The 15,733-nt window shown below is 50.5% G+C and overlaps 1 protein-coding gene across 12 annotated transcripts in view; it reads right to left on the reverse strand.

The window, feature by feature from the left end:
- The window catches only part of ZNF75A (zinc finger protein 75a), a 66,126-nt gene that overhangs the window by 37,912 nt on the left and 12,481 nt on the right, over positions 1-15,733 (reverse strand). For 5 of the 12 annotated variants that reach the window (XR_007134963.1, XR_007134962.1, XR_007134965.1 and 2 more), the window contains exon 7: positions 2,171-2,297. Coding sequence is in view for 1 of the 12 variants with exons in the window: in XM_047780715.1 (XP_047636671.1) it covers positions 2,171-2,297 (127 nt within the window). In the remaining 11 variants the exon portion in view is untranslated. The other 7 variants (XR_007134978.1, XR_007134974.1, XR_007134967.1 and 4 more) reach the window with 6 other exon arrangements.

The raw sequence follows: 15,733 nt of genomic DNA on the forward strand, positions 1-15,733 counted from the left end.
GAATCCAGTGCAACTTCCCCATCTCCTGCTACCAAGAATCCCCTCTATGCTACTAAGTGCAACCAAATCCCAGAGGCAGCAGAAAGTACACGCTGCTCCTACTAAGTCTCTAGGAGGACTCGTACTGGCCAAGACCAGATCTAGGGGGGCCAATGTGAAGGTGAGTGGGTTGGGCCTCACATGCGCAAGTGCATCCTGTTCTATTACAGCAATTTTGAGTTTGGCTTTCAGTGGAGCTCTCAGGCACCAGACACTGGACTAGGAGGGATTTCTACCACTCCCATAGCTCACTGGTTCACATTCGGGTGGAAGACACAGACCAGAATTGCTCTGTGGACTTTCTCTAAGTCATATTGCCAAGGATGGAAATAGTCACCACTCGGTCATTCAATAAATCTGTACTGAGAGGCTACTGGGTGCCCGGCTCTCTCGATGTGCTAGGGATACAGTGGTGAACAAGCCAAGTCCCCTGATCTCATGGAGCTTATCTTCTGGTGCAGAGTGAGAGAACCAAACATCAATCAACAACAAATAAAATGTCAGGAAGTGATCGATGGTTTGAAGACAACTAAAGCAGGGCCAGAGAGCATTTAAGATTCTCTTTGTGTGAGGCTATTTTAGATAAGGCTGTGTGAAAAGCCTCTTTGAGAAGTGATATTTGAGCGGGACCCTAATGTGAGGACTTGGCCATGTGGCAGAAATGTGTGAGGCATGGGGAGGGGGAAAGAAGACATGTGTGCATCGAGTTTATGAAACAGCAAGATGACCAGTGTGAATAAAGAGGACAGAGCAAGGGCACGAGGGGCAGGAGACACCTGCAGGGAGATGAGGGGCCAGATCTCTGAGGGTCCTGGGAGCCTTGGGAAGGAATTTGGTTTTTATGTTGAACGTGATGAGAAGTCATTGTAAGGTTTGGGGGTTTTTTTGTTTTTGTTTGTCTTTTTGTCTTTTTAGGGCAGCACCTGCGGCATATGGAGGTTCCCAGGCTAGGGGTCTAATCAAAACTGCACCTGCCTGCCTACGCCACGCCACAACAACTCGGGATCCAAGCTGCATCTTAGACCTACACTGCAGCTCATGGCAACGCCGGATCCTTAACCCACTGAGCGAGGCCACAGATCAAACCTGGGTCTTCATGGATGCTAGTCAGGTTTGCTAACAGCTGAGCCACAACGGGAACTCCTCATAAGATTTTGAAGCAGAAAAATGTCGTGATCTGATCAGGTTTTTGTTTTGGTGTTTTTTCTGCCCACACCCAAGGCATGTGGAAGTTCCTGGGCCAGGAACTGAACTCATGCCACAACAGTAAACTGCGTCACTTCAGTGACAACACAGGATCTTTAACCACTGCGCCAGAAGAGAACTCCTGATCGAGTTTTTAAAACAGTCTGGCTGCTGTGTGAAAAGCAGACTGCAGGAGGGCAGCAGTGTTAACAACGGTGCCAGGTAGAAAATACCAAGGTGGACCTTGATAGAGGCAGAGCTGCTTTGCAGCATGATGCTAAAGTACAGGAAGCTGAGATGTGGTAGGCCTCAGGCTACAGTGAAGGTGCAACCAAGAGGACTAGTGCTGGGTTAGAAGTGGGGAGTACAGGAGTTCCCGTCGTGGCGCAGTGGTTAACGAATCCGACTAGGAACCATGAAGTTGCGGGTTGGATCCCTGGCCTTGGTCAGTGGGTGAAGGATCCGGCATTGCCGTGAGCTGTGGTGTAGGTCGCAGATGAGGCTCAGATCCCATGTTGCTGTGGCTCTGGTGTAGGCCAGCGGCTACAGCTCCAATTCGACCCCTAGCTGGGAACCTCCATATGCTGCGGGAGTGGCCCTAGAAAAGGCAAAAAGACAAAAAAAAAAAAAAGAAGTGGGGAGTACAGTAAACGATGATCCAGATTTTCTGGCCTGAAACAGTATGTGAACAGTGGTGCTCTTTCAGAAAATTGGGAAGAGGAGAGCAAAGCAGATTAGAGGAAGGGAAAAAAAACCTTGAGATTAAGGAAGGAGCATGTACACTTCGTAAAAAGTCCCAGGTAAACTGGATACATCTTTTCCATGCTAAACCAACTATTTCAGAACTAATGAGCTACTGGAACAGACTCTCTCACACAGATAAGACTAAGCCAGGAACATGACACATCACTCGACTCCCATGCAAAGGGAAGGGGAGAATCTTTACCTAGAGAGATGACAGTCTCATAGTTTTCGTGCATTACATCATTGTAGAGGGCCTTCTGAGTGGGATCCAGTAGCTCCCATTCCTCCTGGGAAAAATATATGGCTACTTCTTCAAATGTCAACAAGCTCTAAAGAAGAGAACAGGCATTAGCTCAGTACTTGTCACTTCAAAGGCAGCCCGACCATCTGGCCCATAAATTATGTGTTAGACCAGTACTGAAGCATATTGTTTTTCGAAAGTGAGGAGGCAGATAAGAACAAGGCAATGGAACAGCAACAGCCTGGGAGGTGCCCCGTTTCCCAAGAAGATCATGTGGGTTTTAACATAGCTCTGGGCACCTACTGGGCAGTGTGGGTCACCGGCAGCATGGAAACACAGTCCTAAGCTGGAAGCGCAGCTCACCTGGGCCTCAGGCAAGATGAGCTCAGGTGTCACTGTCCAGTCTTTGGTGTTTGACTCTACAGGAAAGGCTAGATTCTGGTGAGCAGGCACAGCTGTGGGTGAGAGAGCCAGACACAATGTCTCACCTCTGCCTCTGAACTTACAAGACACTTTTTTTTTTTTTTTTTTGCTTCTTAGGCCCGCACCGGCAGCATAAAGAGGTTTCCAGGCTAGGGGTCTAATCAGAGCTACAGCTGCCGGCCACAGCCACAGCCACAGCCACGCTGTGGCTTAACCCACTGAGCACAGCCAGGATCGAACACGCAACCTCATGATCCCTAGTCAGATTCGCTTCCAGTGAGCCACAACAGGAAATCCGCTGAGACTCATTTCTAAAGTATAGAAGATCCTGGAATTCCCACTGTGGTACAGTGGAAACAAATCTGATTAGGAGCCATTAGGTTTCAGGTCCTATCCCTGGCCTCACTCAGTGGGTTAAGGATCTGGCGTTGCCGTGAACTGTGGTGTACATCACAGACATGTCTTGGATCCTGCGTTGCTATAGCTGCGGTGTAGGCCGGCAGCTGTAGCTCTGATTAGACCCCTGGGAACCTCCATATGCCTCAAGGATGGCCCTAAAAAGCAAAAAAATAAAAATATATAACAAATTAAAATAGAAGATCCCGATTCCTTCAATATCAGTGGGACACCTTTAGAGTCTGGTGCCTAACTAAGGCCCTCTCATTGTAAATAAAAATCAAGTACCCAACAGCCTCTAAAACGGGTCCCCTAGTTTTCATGAGCAAAACTGCTAAAAGGAAAAACACTTTATTTTCCTCTCATGATATAAACTGAAAATAAAATATTCATGGATTCCCGTATACAGTAAGAGAGGTAGTGTTTTGTTTTGTTTTTTTTAGCATTCTTAATTTTTTACCTGGTACACAGTTCTATTTCATTCTGCCACTGACAAGCCATTTCTGATTGCAATTCCTACTATGTTTTACTATGAGCATGAAGTAGGCATGACCCTCTCTAAATTCTATGAAAAACTGAGTTCCTGAGGTTATCTAGCGATGCAGCAGGTTAAGGATCCATCGCTGTCACCAGAATGGCTTGGGTCGCCGCTGTGGTGCATTCCCTGGCCTGGGAACTTCTGTAACCTATCAGCATGTCCCCCCAAAAAAAGAAAAAACCTGAGTTCTTGCTGTTCTCATGAGGTTTTTCGGCTTGGAGATTTTTGTACCTTCAGTCAACCCCCACACCTTGTCTATTCTACCACCACGTGGGAGGCATCCTAATGGCTACTGGGGCTACATTTGTAGATCCACATGGCAGGCCAAAAACTGCTCATGACATCCTGCTTTAACAAATTCCTGCCACAGACCCAGGAGAAGGAAAAGGACAGGACGCTGCTTACCGCTCTCACACACGGGCTCCGTCTCTGTGGGCCTGCTCCCGCTCAGCGGTTCCTGTAGGCCCTGCTGTACACCCCCAAATTCTTCCTCCGGGGACATTCCCACTGGCTGGGACTCTGCTGACTTCGGCCTGAAGCCCGAGGCCTCTGCTGTTTCTCCCAAGAGCACGGCCGCCTTTGCCAGCTCATGGACTGCAACCTAGAAATAAGCCCCACTCTCATCAGCCCCGGAACATACCCTGGGCGTGGGGGACGGGGGCGAGAGGGAGGAAAAAGCACACAGTCCAGACCGTGGGAAGCGGAAGACACTCAAGGGAGTAACAAAAAGACACAGAGATCCCGGGCCGCCCGTTTCCCACAAAGACCTACCCGCAGCATCCGGCAAACTGGGCTAAGAGGAACCAAGCTGGGCCCACGCCAGCGCCCCCAGGCAGCACCCCCACCCCCTGCACACAGCCCACCTCAGACCACAGGCTGCCTTCACACACTTTCTCTCTCAACTCAGATCCTGGCCTTGTTTCCTGTTTTCTCAAAGGATGACACACATGCATTTGCGCCTTGTCCTGTCAACCAGCTTCTCCACGTGGCCAGGGAAGGGGCTCCCACAAAGTGGGGAGGAAGCGGAGGACAAGGGGGGATCAAACCTCCCCCACATGATGCTGACACAAAACCCGTCCCCCGCCCCGCACGGACATTCGCATTTGCAGCAGGCCTGAGGCCAGTGGGCGTGCTGCCACCTGCCCAAGGGCATGCCCTGCAACCCTCAGAGCAGAGCCTGGGAGCCACCACGGACGCAGGGCACAGGGGACGCCATCCCTCGGGGCCTTTCTCCTCTCAGCTGCTCTGCTGGGCTCCAGATCTTCCCATTTCCGAGTCTGTCTGCATTCCGCTTTCTCGCTTCCTCACCGGCTGGGTCTGGCCCTGGCCCTGGTGGTCGGTTTCTCCTTCTCTTTACCGTCCTCACTCTCCTTTGGTCTCTAAGGGGCCCTGCTTTCTCGGCTCTGCCCTCTTCTCGCCCCTCCTTGGTGCCTTTTGTCTGTTTCTGAGAACCCGAGGCCCACCTCCTCCTTGACCAAGTCAGGCCAGGGGCGTTACCCTCCACACACCCTCGCTGCCAAGAGAACAAAAGGCCACTTCTTCCCTAAGGCCTGGGGAGTCTCTGCCAGGATCTCTGAAACCTGGGGACTGACGGTGGCTGCGGGGCTGTGCTTTCAGCTCCTGCTGTAGCTGCTTTACCTGAAGGAACAACACAAAGGCCACCTAGCTCATCTTCCTTCTCAATTAACGGCCCCAGGCCCCACATACCCTCCTTCACCCCATCTCATGGTACACATCAGGAACCTTTCTTCTCACCCCATTCTGCCTTTGACTAGAGTCCCCCTGCAAGCGTTCCACCAGGACCACAGCCTCCTCGATGCTCTGTAGATGGTGCTTCTTTATCCAGGTGCCTCAGCTACAGAGGGCATAATTCCTGAAGCTGGTCCAGTTGCTTCATCACAAAAGAAGCTCCCGAGGTGCTGGTAAGACTTCTCAGGACAGGGACTGGTTGTCTGTGGGGCCTATTTCTTATGCTAACTGGAGTTCGCTGTCACAGGTCCCCTGTTCTCCCACAGAGCCCTGATCTAAGATCCCAGTACTTACCCAGTTTCAGATCTACAGTCATCATTCTTTTCTAGGAATGACTGTGCTCCTGAGTTGGAGGCCGCAACAGCACAACTCTTGACAATGGAGAGCCAGTTGGGTCTGGAACAAAATTAATTAAAGGGTCTTCTTTCTAAAGTCATTAAGGTTAGAAAAAAGTACATGTCAATAGAAAAATCACATGAAGAGTTCCTGCTGTGGCTCACCAAGTTAAGAATCCAACACGGCCTCCATGAGGATGCAGGTTTGATGCCTGACCTTACTCAGTGGCTTAAGGAGCCAGTGTTACCACAGTCTAATGCATAGGTCACAGGTGCGGCTCAGGTCAGGTGTTGCTGGGGTGCAGTCTGGCAGCTGCAGTTCCAATTTCTTTTATTCTTTTTTTGTTTCTTCGTCTTTTCTAGGGTTGCACTTGCGGCATATGGAGGTTCCAAGGCTAGCGGTCTAATCGGAACTGTAGCAGCCAGCCTACACCTCAGCCACAGCAGCGCCGATCCCTAACCGAGTGAGGCCAGGGATCAAACCTGCAACCTCATGGTTCCTGGTCGGATTCATTAACCACTGCGCCACGATGGGAACTTCATGTAGCTCCAATTTCACCCCTAGCCTGGGAACTTCCATATGCCAGAGGTGCAGCCGTAAAAAATAAAAAGAGAAAAAAGAAAAAGTCTCATGAACTTTACTATTTATCATGAGAGAAAAGTGAACTTTAAAAATCAACTTCCAGGAGTTCCTGTCTTGGCTCAGCAGTAGTAACAAACCTGACTAGTATCCATGAGGACTTGGGTTTGATCCCTGGCCTTGCTCTGTGAGTTAAGGATCAGGGTGTTGTCGTGACAAAGGCTGCAGACAAGGCTGGGACCCTGCGTTCCTGTGGTGTAGGCCAGTAGCTGCAGCTTTGATTTGACCCCTAGCTTCAGAGCTTCCATATGCCACAGGAACAGCCCTTAAACAAAACAAAACAAAAAAAACAACAACTTCCAGTCCCTTGTTTCTCTCCTTTTCCTTCCATTATTCAACTAAATTCAGCATAACCAATAAATACTTCGCCTTTCAAAAAAATATTCAGAAAAGGTTTGTGGGTGAGAAAATTAGTACCCAGTGGCTCCAAGGAGTGTGGGGTATTATCCAAAGTTTTAACTGATGCACTTCCTATCTGATCCTCTCCAAGTCAAGGAAAGGTTAGGAAATTCATCTGAGTTTCTTATAAATTACAACATGTTGCCCTAGTCCTCTGCGTTTAACGGAGGCCCGGGGTACAATGTCCATGACCATTCACCCTCTTGAGAAGATGGAAGCCTTCATTTCCTGGAACATTTCAGGTGCTCCTGTCTATCATAGAGTGAAATCAGAGTAGAAGGACAGTAATTAGGACTCATTGGTCCTTTTTCTTCTCAAAAAGCATCTCCCAATTAAGTAACTAGATGGTCAACACTCATCTTGGCCCCTCCTTACAAAACACATTAAGAGCTGAGCAGAAAATTTATATTTGTATTCTAAATTTCTTTTTAATTGACCGAGAATAAATTACAGCTGATAACTCTTCACAAAATGTTTATCCAAATATCAAGTGGCAACAAGAGGAGCGAGTATGAATCGGTCGTGATTACATTCCTTCAAAGGGCATTGAGACCGCGGAGCGAGACGGATTCACAAACGTCTGGCTCCTCGCTGCCCACCCGGCTCGGGAGGCGCGGGGACAATTCCCACGCTCCCGCACCAGCAGAAGCCCATCTCTCCGAGGCTGGACTGCCCAGTCCTCCCGCGGTACCGTCAGGCAGCAGAACAAACGCCGGCAGAGGCGGCAACGTGGTCCCTACCGCCCGGGCCGGGACCGCCACGGCGCGCCCGGGAGCACGGCGCCCGCGGGCGTGTCTGTGCGGGGTCCCACCGCGCGCGGCCCTGGGCGCCAAACGCGCCAAGGGAGGAAAGAGCCGCCTCCGGAGCCTGACGGCGGACTTCGCCCGACACGGCCCGGCCGCCCGCAAGCGCCCCCGGCGTCTGTCGCGGCCCCGGCGCCGAAGGGGAAGCCGCTTCTCGGTTACCTCGGACGGCCCGGCTTCGCGGAGGCCGCTCTCTCTTCTTCGGGCTCCGCCGCAAAACGCCGCCCTTCCGGCCACTGTCGTAAGGACAGCTCTCCGCCCGGCGCCCCTCAGAGGCCGCCCAGCTTAGTCCAAGGGCTCGGGGGGGAGGCAGGCCCGGCACCACTAGGCAGCCTAGGCCGGACCCGCCAGCTCCAAGCTGCTCAGGGACCGCGGCGGCAGCCCTTTCGCCACACATCTGAACCGGAAGGAGAACTTACGCACTTCCGGGGAGGAGCACCGCACAGCCTTCCGCCTCCTAGAGGCCGCGAACAAGGCGCCCGAAAAGGTAAATGCTGCAGCGTCTCCAGACCTGCGGAGCCACCGGGCTGTGAGCTGGATCCACCCTCCGGGTCCTTGGTTCCCGCGTCTTTGCGGGTGGACGGTGCGTGGGAACCGGGAGCCGCGTCTGGTGAGCGGCCCCTCCCCCAACTGTCCTCGCGCGAGTTCTCCCAGCTTCCTTCCATACCGGGTGTTGACCTAAAACAGTAAAACAGCCAGTTATTTTATAGCAAAGTGAGTTTTTTCGGGAATAAAGCGTTGCAATTTGGAGTATGCAAACTTTAGCAACCATAAGCAAGCATGAAGAACAAAGAAGAAAAACGGACCTGGACAGTTGTAAGGGCCTATTAGAGGAAAACAATTTCAGAGTGTAGTTGCGTTTATTGTCTGAGTATTCAGTCTCTCATTGGCTGGGTTGTTACTAGGCCAGGAGAAATTATTCCACCTGTTGGACAGTAAAGGAGTAACTTTCTGCCCTGTAGGCACTGCCAAATTATCTTCCTATTGCTAATGCAATTTATGTCTACTGGTCGGTCTTGAGGTCACCCCCTTTGAGCCCCAGATACCATTTTATTTTACTTTTTACTTTTTTTTTTTTGAATTTTTGCCTTTTCTAGGGCCGCTTCCACGGCATATGGAGGTTCCCAGGCTAGGGGCTGGATCGGAGCTGTAGCCACCATGCTACACCAGGGCCACAGCAACGCGGGATCCGAGCCGCGTCTGCGACCTACACCACGGCTCACGGCAACGCCGGATCCTTAACCCGCTGAGCAAGGCCAGGGATCGAACCCGCAACCTCATGGTTCCTAGTCGGATTCATTAACCACTGCGCCACGATGGGAACTCCTACTTTTTAAATTTTTTAGGCCAGGCCTGTATCATGCTGAAGTCCTTGTGCCAAAGATTGAACCCTGACCACAGCAGCGACAAAAGCAGATCCTTAACTTGCTGTACCATGAGGGAACTCCTGGTTCCACTTTAATGGGATTACAGTTTATAATTTTCACAAAGGCTGTGCTGTCCTAGGCAAAATCAACAGGCCCTGAGGGGTTTGTACCTATTTCCTGGCCATGTATGCTCACAATGATTCTGTGGGGTTTTTTTGTTTTTGTTTTTAGGGCCCCACCCATGGCACATGGAGGGTCCCAAGCTAGGGGTGGAATTGGAGCTGTAGACACTAGCCTATGCCACAGCCACAGCAATGCCAGATCCTTAACCCACTGAGTGAGGCCAGGGATTGAACCTACGTCCTCATGGATACTAGTCAGATTTGTTTCTGCTGAGCTACTATGAGAACTCCTGTTTTTCCTTTTAATCAAGGTTTTAACCTGTGAAATAAGTCCCATTTACAATTCTCCTCCACAGAGTAATCGAGTCACATAATTCACTACTGGCAGGTCCTCCAGTGGAATTTTGGTCCCCTTTATCCTATCTTCTGCTGTTCCACCACAGCATGCTTCCTAGAAGATGGGATCTTTCTTTTCATCTTGTAAGGCCTACAACGTCTGGCTGAATCGCCTGGGTAAGACAGGCATTCCTTAAATATTTACTAAATCAGAGTTAGAAGAATCTGAGTGTTTGGGGTTGTTGGTGTTCTCCCAGTTGTCACTGTTTTAACAGTGTCAGCCTGAATTAGTCAAGGGATTAAGTCTACTATGTGTAGCCGGCACTGCATACTTCATAGGACAATAGCTTTGATTCAAGGAATCTGGCAAGGAGTTCCTATTGTGACTCAGCGGGTTAAGGATCTGACAAGTGGAGTTCCCATCGTGCCGAAGAGGAAACAAATCCGGCTAGGAACCATGAGGTTTCAGGTTTGATCCCTGGCCTCGCTCAGTGGGTTAAGGCTCCAGCGTTGCTGTGAGCAGTGATGTAGGTCGAACACTCGGCTTGGATCTGGTGTTGCTGTGGCTCTGGCGTAGGCCAGCATCTCTAGCTCCGATTAGACCCCTAGCCTGGGAACCTCCATATGCCGCAGCTGCAGCTCTGAAAAGACAAAAAAAAAAAAATCTGACGAGGATCCATGATGATGTGCGTTGGATCCCTGGCCTCACTTGGTGGGTTAAAGCATCCAGCGTTGCCCAAGCTGCAGCTCTAATTAGGCTTCTGGCCTGGGAAGTTCCATATGCCATGGGTGCAGCCAAAAAAACCCCAAAAAGGCGGGGGCCAGGGGTACTGGCAAAAGGATTAAGGCAATTTCACAGCATGACAAAGTAGAAAAGCGTGAGCCATAAGCTGAATGCCATGAGTATTCCAAGGAGATGAAGTTTGGAAAAAATTAAAACACCATGATGGGAGTTCCCATGGTGGCTCAGTGGCTGGCAAATCTGACTGGGAACCATAAGGTTTCGGGTTCGATCCCTGGCCTCACTCAGTGGGTAAGGTTTCTTCGTTGCCGTGAGCTGTGGTGTAGGTCGAAGATGTGACTTGGATCCCATGTTGCTGTGGCTGTAGCTTGGCCCAGCAGCTACAGCTCCGATTAGACCCCTAGCCTGGGAACCTCCACATGCCACGGGTGCGGCCCTAGAAAAGGCAAAAAGACGAAAAAAAAAAAAGAAAAGAAAGACAAAAAACACCATGATGGACTTGCCCATGAAATCCATACTATAGATTTTACTAAAAGTAATTGATATTATGTATTACCATCAGGTAGTTGATATTACTGATAATAAAGGAAATAAAATTATAAAGCAGCCAAAAAAACAAAAAACAAAAAAAACAAACCAGCATCTGAGATAGGATGATCCAGAGGAAGCAGAAAGGAACAAGCTTCTGGGGAGCAAGTCCAGCGAAGTCTTGGAAGCCCTGACCGAGGAAGAGGCTGGGCGGGTCAAGTTCTCCAGGGGAGCGAGGCCAGAGCCCCCGCCCCGGGAGGACGAGTCATGGAGGCTTCTTCCGGGGAGAAGGCCCGCACCCTGCGCCCTGCCCTGCCGTGGGGGAACCGCGCCCAGAGCTCTCCCGCTCACCACCAGCCAGGCCCCGACCCGGAAAAGCTTCCACATGTCGCGAACGCACGGAGCTTTCAGCCGAGGTTCGCATCTGGTCTGAGGCCTGAGCGGTCACGCAGGAGACGCCTCGCAAGGGCCGTGAGTGTTGGAAAGGCTTCCGCGAGCGCGGCTGCCTCACGGCCCCCTCAGGACCCACGCAGGGCAGAGACCCCGCCAGGGTGGGAACGTGGGAGAAGCTTCCGCCCGCGCTCCAGCCTCGCCGTCCACCAGAGCAACCACTCGGGGGAGAAGCCTCATCAGTGCACCACGGTGGGAAGCAATCCCACGGCTCCCCGTGCAGGGCTTGCCGGCTGGCCCGGCCCCCTCGAGTGTGGGCAGCGTGGGAAAAGCTTCAACAACGCTCCACTCGAGTGCCCACCAGAACCCCCCACCCCCTGGTAGAGACCTTGCCAGTGGTCTCAGTGTGGGAGAAGCTTCCTTAAGATCTCTGCCCTGGAGTTCCCGTCGTGGCCATGAGGTTTTGGTTCGATCCCTGCCCTTGCTCAGTGGGTTAAGGATCCGGCGTTGCCGTGAGCTGTGGTGTAGGTCGCAGATGCGGCTCGGATCCCGCGTTGCTGTGGCGGGACCAAGGCTCATGGCCATCATGCACCTGTTTAAGCACTGGCGTAGGCTGGCGGCTACAGCTCCGATTAGACCCCTAGCCTGGGAACCCCATGTGCCTCGGGAGTGGCCCAAGAAATGGCAGAGACAAAAAAAAAAAAAGGAGCACGGGGGAGTACGGGTTCTCCTCTGATCACGGTATCTAGGCATGGGAACTGAGGCTCCAACTTCCTCATCTTTAATGGGGATGCCTATCCCACCACCCAAGAGGCTGTATGGTATGAGGGAAAGGTACTTAACTTGTTCTACTAAGTCAGCTATTTTCTAAGGTTCCTGTAATTGTAAAATGTTTAAGTAGCGCAGTGTTTCACAAAACAGTATCCCACATAGACTAAGAGATGCTGGGCACGACCATGCCATGCACCATCCGAGTCCTCCATGATTAAGTAAAGCTGACAATCACTGAAGGCCTGGACAGCGAATCCCTGAACAATGCAGGGACTAGGGGTTCCCATCCTTCATGCCTTAGGAAATCCATGCATAATTGTAGAGCCACTTAACCTACAGTATAGTTCCTTCTCATCCAGTGGTTCCTCCGTATTCACAGTTCCACACCTACAGATTCAACCAACTATGGAGAGTGTAGTACTACAGGAGTCGCCACTGGAAAAAAAACACAGGTTTAAGTGGACCAGGATTCACTTTGTAATTTTAAATATAAACACTCTAAGACCCTCTTTACTTATTTACTTATTTTGCTTTTTAGGGCCACACCCACGGCATATGGAGAGTCACAGGCCAGGGGTCCAATGGGAGCCACAGCTGCCAGCCTACACCACAGCCACAGAAATGACAGATCCAAGCCGTGCCTGCAGCCTACACCATAGCTCACGGCAATGCCAATCCCCAACCCACTGAGCGAGGCCAGGGATCGAACCCGAAACCTCATGGTTCCTAGTCGGATTCGTTAACCACTGAGCCACGACGGGAACTCCCTCTAAGTCCCTCTTTAATAAGACACTGACTTACCTAAAACACTATCCTCAGTTTTTGGGTATAGAGTAACTTTTTCATGAAATAGATCTAGGTGTCTAAAACATTTAGAGGTAAGTGTCCTGTTAATACCAATTTGCTACCAATCATGGACCAGATTTTTAAGGTTCCTTCCACATCCTTTTACAGGCCTCAGTGTTGACAGAGTCCATGGGAAGAGAGGCATTCAGGCTCGCGCTGCTGGCAAGGGATTGAGAGCAGACGTGGTGGCAGTGAGTGCTGGGAAGAGAGGCGACCTGAGTGGAGCTGCTTTTCCTGGGGTACCCATGGGGTTCAGTCTTCCCATTCCAGGGTGAAGTTATGAGTTCCAGGCTAGAACATTCATGTAGATAAAACGATAGCCTTAGCCATTCCAACAGATGACATAAGCATTCTCTGTGCTTTCCTTCTGCTCTCCTAGTAAAGAACGAGACCAAGGCTCATGGCCATCATGCACCTGTTTAAGCACTCAACACCCGAAGAAGGGACAACGCTGGGCCTGGGGGCTCTGAGTGACCAAAGCTAGTGTCCAGGTGGCTATGGCAAGTTTTGCTGTTTAACATATTAATTCTTTTATTTATTTTGTAACATGTCAGACTTGCATTCAACACTGATTATTCAAGTCTGTAGAAGATGGACAGAGCCTTTGCCCCTAATGCCTACATTCTAATGAGGGAGAAAAAACTTGAGTAAATAAGCCAAATAACTCTATCTTGTGACATGTGCTGTGAAGGGAGTAAGTAGAGTGTTCAAAGTGGTAAGAGCAGACATGACTGACTGGTACATGAGGGAAGGTTAACAGAAGACAGCACGATTGTGCAAGCTTGGATTTCAAAATGTGGGAGCTCTGGAGACATCCAAGAGGAGAACATTTAGAAGCATCTCTTAACTCAAAGGATAACAATGGAAATACGGGCTGCTTCTGCTTCTTTTTTTTTTCCTGTCTTTTTGTCCTTTTTAGGGCTGCACATGCTGCATATGGAGGTTCCCAGGCTAGGGGTCCAATCAGAGCTGTAGCCACCAGCCTACAGTGGAGCTACAGCAATGCCAGATCCGAGCTGCATCTGCGACCTACACCACAGTCACAGCCACACTGGATCTTTAACCCACTGATTGAGGCCAGGGATGGAACCTGCAACCTCATGGTTCCTAGTCGGATTCGTTTCTGCTGTGCCACAATGGGAACTACTGAGCTGCTCCTTTAAGGAGGATAAATAGCTTTGATGCAGGGTAATGCTTGCCATGTTTATGAGATGAAGGAAATTTTTTTTTTTTAAACCACCTTTAGCTAAGGAACTATGTTACTATGTTAGCTAAGGAACGAAGCTACTACCTTCTAAAAAATATTTTTCTGAAGTATAAAATATTTGCCTTTTCTTGTAAATCAACTCTACTTGAACAGTGGAGTTCCCTCACATTTTATTTTCTTGCAAATGCTTTGCAATTTGTTTGTAGAGGTCAGCGACAAAAGTTGTACCAAATCATTACTTGAAGTCTACTGCAATCACATTAAGAATGGAAAACAAATCCTACCTTCTACCTAGCCCACTGAACAAGAGGCATGTGTTTTGTGCATGTGGGTGAGTGGATCAGAGGGTGAAAAAGATAAAGAAAATGGAATAAGGCCAGATAGAGCGAAAGATGGTTGCCTTGTTCACTGCAAGAACTGACCTCTCCAGGATTTTTCCTGAGTATACAATCACTCTTTATTTCTGATACCTACAGCCACGTAAGCTCCTAAGTGCTTCCATCACTGTTACATCAGCTCAGTGGAGCATCTATAAGAAGTAGATCTCTTCTAAGAACAAAGGCCTGGTGGAATTACAAAAAAAAAAAAAAAATTCTGAGCTCTAGAATAGCCAGCCCTATTAAGACAGGCCAGGGAGTTCCTGTCATACCTCAATGGAAATGAATCTGACTAGCATCCGTGAGGAGAGAGGATTGGTCCCTGGCCTCACACAGGGGCTTAAGAATCCGGTGTTGCTGTGAGCTGCGGTGTAGGCGGGCAGCTGCAGCTCCAATTCCACCCCTACCCTGGGAACCACCATATGCTGCAGGTGGTCCTAAGAGGAAAAAACAAAAAACAAAAAAAACAGGCCTCTCCAGAACAGAAGACCCACCCCAAATATGGGGGCTCAGCCAGCCCTGCAGCCTGTTCTGACCTGGTGACTCCTCTCTCCGTAAGTGCTTACGTGACTGCGGCAAGAAAAGACAGCACCAGAGAGTCTGCACCAACAGAGAAATGCCTGAGCCAAGACCAGAGATTTCTGCTCACAACCCACTGCTCGAAACTATCTCATGACCCTGTCAAACGGCGAGGACCAAAAAGCATGGCCGCTCCCTTCTTACTGGCCATTAGGACACAAGGTCCGTGAGGACATGGTTCTTTTTTTTTTTTTTTTGTCTTTTTTGTCATTTCTTAGGCTGCTCCCGCGGCATATGGAGATTCCCAGGCTCGGGGTCGAATCGGAGCTGTAGCCACCAGCCTACACCAGAGCCACAGCAACGCGGGATCCGAGCCACGTCTGCAACCTACACCACAGCTCACGGCAACGCCGGATCCTTAACCCACTGAGCAAGGCCAGGGATGGAACCGGGTTCATTAACCCCTGCGCCACGACGGGAACTCCGAGGACGTGGTTCTGACGCCTTGTCCACGACTACACCCTTCGTTTAGAAGGGGACCTGGGCACATAACAGACACTCATTCAATTCAATGAATGAAAGCAGTGCCAGCGAGAAACCCACACGTCCACCTTGGGAGGAGAGCGAGCCCCAGGGCTGTAAGGCTGAGGGTGCTGGGCAAGAGCTCTGCAGACCAGAGCCTCAGAGCTGGCTGTGCTTAAGAAAGGACACGTGCTCTGGGTCCTCTCAGGGAAGACGACGACATCCGGCTGGAACACCAGACCAACAGCCCAGCTGGCTTACACCATAAACCTCCGAAGCCAAGGACCAAATCAACCAAGGGAATCACCGCCACCACTGCCCGGCTCCTGGAAGGAGCTGCAACAGCCACAGGAGCATCTGCTTCTTCACGGCAGTCAGGCCCCCAGCGTATCCCGGGGACCCGGGGAAAGGGAAGGAAATGCACACAGACTGAGGCTCTGCTGTTGGCCCGGCTGGCAGGTGCTTTTTCCTTCATCAGTCCCTCTCCTCCCCACAAAGACCCTGAGTTGAGGGT

Source organism: Phacochoerus africanus, chromosome 5 (assembly GCF_016906955.1).
Source record: "Phacochoerus africanus isolate WHEZ1 chromosome 5, ROS_Pafr_v1, whole genome shotgun sequence".
NCBI classification, from domain to species: domain Eukaryota; kingdom Metazoa; phylum Chordata; class Mammalia; order Artiodactyla; family Suidae; genus Phacochoerus; species Phacochoerus africanus.